Source organism: Rosa rugosa, chromosome 7, assembly GCF_958449725.1.
Source record: "Rosa rugosa chromosome 7, drRosRugo1.1, whole genome shotgun sequence".
Classification (NCBI taxonomy): domain Eukaryota; kingdom Viridiplantae; phylum Streptophyta; class Magnoliopsida; order Rosales; family Rosaceae; genus Rosa; species Rosa rugosa.
The window spans coordinates 16,756,733-16,764,825 of record NC_084826.1 but is presented as its reverse complement, the minus strand read 5'-3'; the positions used below and the strand labels follow the sequence as shown (position 1 = coordinate 16,764,825).

At 37.2% G+C, this 8,093-nt stretch overlaps 1 protein-coding gene across 1 annotated transcript; it reads right to left on the bottom strand.

The window, feature by feature from the left end:
- Nucleotides 1-333: 333 nt before the first annotated feature.
- Nucleotides 334-5,972, bottom strand: LOC133722117 (uncharacterized). Its single transcript, XM_062148933.1, has 12 exons — nucleotides 5,527-5,972; nucleotides 5,203-5,267; nucleotides 4,877-4,949; nucleotides 4,716-4,734; nucleotides 4,088-4,207; nucleotides 3,180-3,249; nucleotides 2,804-2,847; nucleotides 2,666-2,707; nucleotides 2,416-2,475; nucleotides 2,145-2,212; nucleotides 685-742; nucleotides 334-562 (listed from the first exon to the last, which is right to left on the bottom strand). The coding sequence occupies exons 1-12, from the start codon at nucleotides 5,829-5,831 to the stop codon at nucleotides 470-472; spliced, it is 1,017 nt and encodes a 338-aa protein (XP_062004917.1). The 5' UTR covers nucleotides 5,832-5,972; the 3' UTR covers nucleotides 334-469.
- Between the last annotated feature and the right edge of the window lie 2,121 nt (nucleotides 5,973-8,093).

Here is an 8,093-nt window from a genome sequence, read left to right as displayed (position 1 = left end):
TAGAGTCACCGGCAGTACCACCTATACCGCCGTCGTTGTCACCACCACGGAAAAGGGGAGAAGGAAGGAGAGCGCTACCTCCCTTCCAAGGTACAAGACTACCACCAACAGAAGTCAATTGCAGTCGAGAAATCTCCCTTGCAGGAGTCAGGAATAGACATCGAGGAATCGCTCCCTCGCCGCCGTCTTCAAAGGAATCAGAAGGAAAGGGAAACCCGCCCTTACTAGCCGAGTTTGCAGCGCCGCCATGAGACACCACGGCCAGAAACCCTAGAAACGCTCTCTGAAGGGAGAGCATTTTGTAATAGAGTCGGAGATTATTCACATTAGAAATTACCACCGTCTAAATATCTGTTTATTCCGGTAAGAGAGTAGGGCATACATATATATACTTATAAATGTGAGAAAATATACAAAGGAAAACTCTTAAAAATGAAAAGAGAGCCCACATGCCTTCAAAACGTATTGCTCATTGAAGAGCATAAGTTGCTTTTAGATATTCGATAATTTCTGCACTTTCAAACATGTTCACCCCAGTATTGGGATCTTCCAGGTATGGTGCCTGTCAACCACCATTAATGCTAGATTAGTATTTGTGTTATGCATGTCAAACAGCAAGTAACTTTTCATTATCATACGATCAAAATCAAACTTCAGGAACTGACTGCATGATATTGAAAGTACCTGAAAACGTCCGACTTTCTGATATAGTATCTGTCGTTTGGGGCTGCCACGAGCACAGCTGAAAAGAGGTATTGATATTAATTGTCTCAATAACACAGATACACAAACAGAAAATACTGAAAGGAAGGCTGAACAAAAAGCTCCCAAAAAAAGGTAGTGGATTGTTTCACATTAGAATAAACTAGGACTGTCACTCGGTCGGTTCGAATCGGTATAGGTATTACTAACTTCAAAACCAAAGCTTTCAACTTCAAAATTGAGCTACTAATTACCAACCAAAATGTTTGGTTTTTAATCATATCTACCAAATTCGGTATTTTGGTTTTCGGTATTACCAACTTTAGGACAACTAATTCTTTGTAATATAAATTAGAATGAACAAAATTAGGTTTTTCAATTTTATAGCCGTAAACTTCGTATTCATCTACTAATCATAGCTTTCTTTTGTATATATGACATCAAATTTTAGCCATCTTCAATAAAACTATGTTATTTAACCTTTTTCGACTAGATTACTCAAAATACATGTACTATTAATGTAGTATATTGAGTAATGTTCATACTATTATGAAATTTTTTATTTTTACTTCTTAATATCCATGTATGTGTATTGAAAACCACAGTATATAAAGCTAATATTTAGATAATCGGTAGATTTGGTATTTACCAAAACCAAACCAACTTTTTTGATAATTTTCGATTTCGATTTTATCTGTCTCAGTTACCAAAAAGTTAGTTTACCAAACCTAAAGTATCTATTGGTATTCGGTTGGTTTGGTAATTACCAAACCAAGTGGCAGCCCTAGAATAAACAATGAGACAGACGCAAAAATCTTTTACAACACAAAAGAAAAAATTATCATTTAGAAATTTTTGAGATAACATGTATATTCACATCTCAGAGGAATACATGATAAACCCCTGAGAGAGTATAGATATGAAATGCTACCTATGGAAGATTTAGAACATAGAACCACACTGACAGTGCCAGCATACTGTAATGCATAAGGGCTAAAAGTGTACATAGCAGATAAAATGTAACAGTCGATGATTTGCTCATCATATGCAATCAAGATAAGTACAACTAAGCATACTAAACAATGAATACCAGAGATTTAGGGAGAAACTATCACTCTATGTCCACCTAACTCGTTGTTTGTGGCTATACGTGTTAGTGCAGATTCTGTTATGTTTCTATGAAAAGCATTGTGCATGAACATATAAAACGTTGTTGCTAAGGTCATATAAGTTTCTGAATTTACACCAGACTGCCAAAGAGATGATATTGTAAGAATTCTTCGTACCAAGGAAAAAATCATCATCCCACAGCACAGCCACAAACAAAATCAAAAGTGTGCAGATAAAGAGTTCCAGTTTTATAATTGTGCAGTACCCCGTGCTAGATCTTTTCCAATGACTGAATGAGGGTTAATTATAATATAAAGATGGTGCTTATTTACCTGCGATATAAGTGCGGCAGTTCTAACTCTACGAGTACTTCACGTACAAGTTTGCAAAAAGGGGATCCCTGAAAGAGAAAAATGGTTAGAACTAAAACTCGAGAGATCATGAGTGTTTGTACCTACGAAATAAACCAAAATTCAGATCATGGTAGGAGCAGTGTGCATATCTATGAAATAGATCAAGTCATATGCATCTAGTATCTTACCAAGGTGACCTGATCACAAAATTATGATCTAAAGTTAAACTCAAAGATCATGATAGTCTAACCTCATATGCCCATATTTCTAGTGGTTTGGGCGGTAGTTTTGATGGAGTATAGATACTTCCCTGAATAGAAATAGAATACAGGAGACTGGTCAGTGAAGTTTATTTTGCATATAATAGCAAAAACTTTATAATCTAGCATGTGCATTCCGTGAGGATAAACTAAATACGAGAAGTAATTTTGGAGATCACCCTGCAAAGAGGATAAATTTTGAAAACAATTGGCATACTTAAAGCAATTCAAAAATCTAACCTTTCCCGAGCGACCAATCAGAGCAAGGCCAGCGGTCAAAGTCTGCAATAGACAAATCAAATAAATATATAAACAATAAAAAACTAGCAAATTGATCATAGATTGAGAAAACTGCTAACAGAAGAGTCAAATGCTAACCGTCAACAAACCAAGTGACAATGCAATAGGAACATTTCCATCACCTGCACAAATATTGAGGGGGAAAAGGAACTATTTAAAAGAATTTGAGGTGAAAGTTGGCATGAATGATAAGAGACCAAAAGGTAACATAATTGCTAGAAGTGAAAAATAACTTCCACCAACAAATAAACAAAGGAAAAACTGATCATCATGGGAATATAGAGAAGCCAAATTTGTAAAACTTTTCAAAAGGGACAGTCTCTAATTGCCCTATAGAAAAAAAAACTAAATCTCTAGTTGTGTATCTATTCACTGGTTTGTGAATATAAATGAAGGTGATACAATAAACATGATAAAACATATTGATAATAGTCAGATTAACGTGATCACACACCATACTTCCCAACCAAGTACTTGATTATGTCATCTGATTCGTACATTGAAACTCCAGTGTTTGGATCCACCTGCAACCAGACGCAAAAGTTTTAAGCATAGCTGCAACACTAAGCCCTTGAGAAATCACAATAAGCTGAACAAAAGCAGAATATTGCAATAGACATAAGAACAAAACTAGAGAATGATATTAAAGATTAGAAACCACATAAAAAAAAAAAAAAAAAAAGAATCTCTACATTATAGTATTAGAAAACTGTGAAAAAAATTCCTAACATCTTTGTCAAAAAGAAAATTTAATGCCAAGTGCTTTCTAAAAGAGTTTTTATTCACTGGATAAGTGAACTATATTTTAATGAGTCTTTATATATGAACAGGACTTACCAAATATTGAGATAAGTCCTGTTTATGGAAACGGACTTATAATCTCAAAAGAATCTGAACAAAGAAGGCGTTAGAGATCAAACATTTATGCCAGCTTATCAAACATTTAGGCACTAAAGAATCTCAAGTGCTTTCTCAAACGGATTTATCAAACATTTTTCTGCCAGCATCTGACACAAAAGAATCTCAAACCAGCACTAAAGATCCTAAGCTTATCTGAAACTATTACAATTGAGGATGACCATAATAATGACATTATGGAAACAATCCATAATCTCAGAGATTAAAGAGTGCAGGAGAAACTGGAGATAGAATATGCATTACAGATATGTATTTACAAGGTGAAGTTTTATGAACAACAGAGAAAGCTACTTAAATCCATCTAGTTTCCAACAAGCACGGTATAAAAAGCAATTGTCTTTCTTTCAATTATAAATTTCCCATTTCTAGATTATTATCAGTTGTTCCCTACAGAAGTGAGGATAGCTGGGAAAATAGTAATTAGAGAAAGCTATGATATCTGACCATGTAAGGAAACTGCTTTTTGCCGCCCATCTCCCCAACCTTTGGACGGAAGTTTGGACCATTTCTTGGGCACGGATAAAATATAACATCAAGGTCCAGTACTGCAACAATTTCCCTAACCTGCATACACTTAGAATGTCATCCCCCCAAAACAGAGAAAGCACAACATGTAGATTCAGTGATCTACCACCACTATAATAATCAATTGATAAACACGTGATGAACTTCAATTACAAATTATAATATTTTTGTGGATCTTAAACACCATACAAGCACATTTTAAACCAAAATATTGACAATCAAAGAACTGTCTTAATCAGTCGGAGGGAGGTGACGCTCAAATTTGGTTATCTACCAGATAAATATAAGATCACCGGTATGATCTTGATTACAAAACTTTCTATCAATATGCCTAAATCTAAATGCCTGAAGTTGAACTAAACGTCTTATCATATTCATTAGAACACATTTTAGCATGATACCGAATTACCGATGGAAAATCAATGTGCACTTAGTGTCTATACACATGAATGGTTTTTGAAAAGTATCCCAGTGGACATTTTGTTTCATCAGGTATTATATGAAAAGTCTTCAGAAATAAAGATAAGTCCTTTGTTGTTCAAGTTACCTTTCGGCAGAATGGACAGCTGCAAATTATCCGTTGTAATTCGTACGTGTGGGGAACAAACAAAAATACATGCAGTCAGTTTTACGACAGTATAGATCAAACTCTGGGTGGGGACAAGAAAATGCTGCCAGAAAGTATTGAAGTAGGGGGAAATGAAGTACCCTTCAAACTCATATATCTCAACAGGCTTCTCTGGCCGGGGTCCTAATTTTGAAGTCTCCTTGACCTTGGAATCTGTCACATGAAAATTGAAAAGAAAAACTCTTAAAACTCTAATCCGATGGTACTGAAAATTAGCACACTATTGGTTATTCTTCAAAAAGACTGATATACAATAAACCAAAACTCTATATTTATAATGAGAACGTACAAAATGTTCAATGCTTATCATTGGAACATACACTACCACCAGTCATTTAACAAAAACTACAGAAATCAATTTTTATCAACAATGCCATAGCAGGACATTAATTAGATTAACATCTACCATTATAATCGAGAGCATACTGGTCTGGAGGAATCTCATCCTTCGGAACAAACGAAAACGAATACCTGCCATTGTACATCCAAAAACAGAACATACAACATGTCAGCAACTATACATTGCTAGTATTATAACTGGAGCTCAGTAACTAGAACAGTAATTCAGTAATACTAGCTGATTGAATTCATCTCCATTTCTAAAGCCACCTACTTCAGTAACAAATTGACAAGTTTAAAGGAAAATAAATCAATTCACTTATAGTACTCGAAAAAAAAAAACACAAAACAAAACAAAAGATGACACATTTGACAAAGCTGAAGGGAATACCCAGAAACGAAAACGCCACAGCCCAATCGGAAGAACAAGGCAAGAGAAGCACCCAACACGTCCAAACTCTTATCGGGTCGGACTCCGAACCGCTTGGGCTCCGGAGCCTTGAAATTGGGTGGAGGAGCAAATGTTAAAGGTTCAGGCTTTACTTCTGGTTTGGTCTGAACTGAAGCTGATGAACTTGTGGGGGTCTCAGGGGACTCTGTTGTGGCTCTAACAGAGAGTAATCTCCTTGTGGGTATTCTGGGGCATGAAAATGGCGGGAAAGTTGAGGTGGGTATTAGGTTCAGAGCTTTGGCCATGGTTTTTGGGGGGTTTTGGATTTGGAGATATGGAGAGATTGAGAATGTGAACTAATGATATCACTATGAAGATCAATTTTCAGTTGGTGGACACTAAAGAGACAAGTTCTTGCATTTAGTTACTGAACACCTGGAGTTTGAATGGAGTTTGAAATCATATTACCTTTTTTTTTTTTTTGTGGGGAAATATCTGATTGGTGTGTGAGTGGGTATGGTAATCTATCAAGAACATGTGATTGGGTAGAGAAATCCTCTTGTGCATGAGAAATGAGAATCATGTCACTTATTAGTAAAATATCTTAAACTCAATGAGACAAATGTGAAAGTGAAACTTAAGTCGGGCAGGCATTCCAATCATTTCTAGTTATGAGGAAAAGAGAAATTAAAACTTCTTGTTTGGCATTTGAGGTTGCAATGCAATTGTCCTCTTCTAATGGACCTGTCTTGGTCCTCTTGGGGCTGGACCAACCTTGGGGCTTGGGATTGTAGTACAACCTACCCTACACTTTCGTAACTTTGTTGAATGCATAGATTGAATTATTTTTATTATCATCGAATAAGAGAATTTGACAAAGAATTGCATGATTCTTTATTGATAATAGCGTCTTTTATATAGAGGTACAAGAGTACAAAAAATAAAAGGAATCATATTCTAAAAAGATATAGAAATCTATGATTAAATATACTCTTTCTATTACATAATAAATATTATTGCTTTTTTTTTTGGATCTAATTATCATCCATACTTCATTCCAGCAAAGGAAAATTACAAGCAGGGAAGAAACGTAGTACAAAAGCCAAGAGACCTACTTCTAACTCAGTCAAATCATCTGATCTGAGCATAACCTTCTAAATTCTAATAAACAAAAAATGGAGCTAAAAACTCCAGAACACCAATGAGGCTACAGACAACCATAAACCGGCAACGGGCCACAAAATGGTTCGAGCTAACGCCGGCATACCAACTGATTCGTGGCTCAAACCCAAGAAGGAAGAATGAGCACCAGTCATCTTCGCCTCGTCGGCTAGTGAATACACGTGATAGAATCTGTTTTGAGGATCAACATCATAATAGGCGTTGGTGTTTGAAAGCATTGAAGCACAACAAGACTGAAAACGGGTCAACCACAAACAACAATAGAAAACTAAAACTAAAACTAAAACTGGAAAAAACTAAAGAAAAACAAAGTGCACCCGCCAGGCTTAGACCAAAGTTGGATCAAAGCTAAGCCAAATCCAGAAACCAAGCCAAGCCCAATTCTAAAAGCAGCTCACACCCGACCCAAACTTCGGCCCAGACCTGCAACAACCTCAGCTGCAATCCGGATCTCCCATCCCGTTCCTCCAACCTTTTTCGGTGATCCAACCAGCCCCCGATCAAGAACCGACCACCATTGATGGACCACAACAGATCCGCGACCTCTCCGCATGAAGCAATACACCAACCATTGGGACAAAACGCAACCCAGATCGAGAACCAAACTGGAAAGGATCTCTGATCTGCTCGACGGCTGCCCAAACTACCCGATCCAACCAACAACCGGATTAGGATTAACAACCCCCAAAATAGCCCTCTCCCCCTCTGCCGTCACCGGATCTGAAACCATTCGACCCTATGGCTTGATCAGCAGACTCAGACCGGCTCGCACCAACGACTTCCTACACAACCACAACCCAAGGAGAGGAGCATCGGTTGAAAACAAAAACGGTGGGCGCACACCAAGGACTCTCCTCTCTCGGATCAGAGCTCTGCGGTGAGGGCACCGACAGCGTCCGACCGGGAGAGAGCACAAATCTCATGCTTAGACATTTTTTTTCTCTAGGAGTGTTTCTGGAGGAGAGAATTTGCCACTTGATAAATATTATTGTTTGGATCAATCACACTAGGTTAACTGCAACACTTTCCCCTATGATGTCCAAATATGAAGTCATGTAATGTTGATGAAGCTTTTCATGTAGCCTTGTTAAAAACCTTGTGGTAAAAACCTTTTGGGACAAAAATAACCTCGGTCGAAGGGGAAAAATGGTGCAACACGTCTCACATTTCGAGAATACCATGTAGGCATCAAAACTCCCCCCCTCCCGATGCTAACGTCTCCTCCTGATTTCTACAATGGGAGCTTGGATATTTTTGGTAGACCAATACTACACACATGTCTCTCTACTATGATTATAGGCAATGATTTAGTAAATAAATCTGCCACATTATCCTCAGATCAGCCTTGATTCACTTCGATATTGATGTGGACTTGTTGTTGCTGA

What these genes read in the sequence shown, in the direction of transcription:
- LOC133722117 (XM_062148933.1), bottom strand. Translation starts at nt 5,831, where the DNA reads ATGGCCAAAGCTCTGAACCTAATACCCACCTCAACTTTCCCGCCATTT. An exon ending in TGATTGGTCGCTCGGGAAAG is followed by an intron (nt 2,476 to 2,665) that starts GTTAGATTTTTG and finishes ATTTCTATTCAG; the next exon opens with GGAAGTATCTATACTCCATC. An exon ending in AGAAAGTCGGACGTTTTCAG is followed by an intron (nt 563 to 684) that starts GTACTTTCAATA and finishes GGTGGTTGACAG; the next exon opens with GCACCATACCTGGAAGATCC.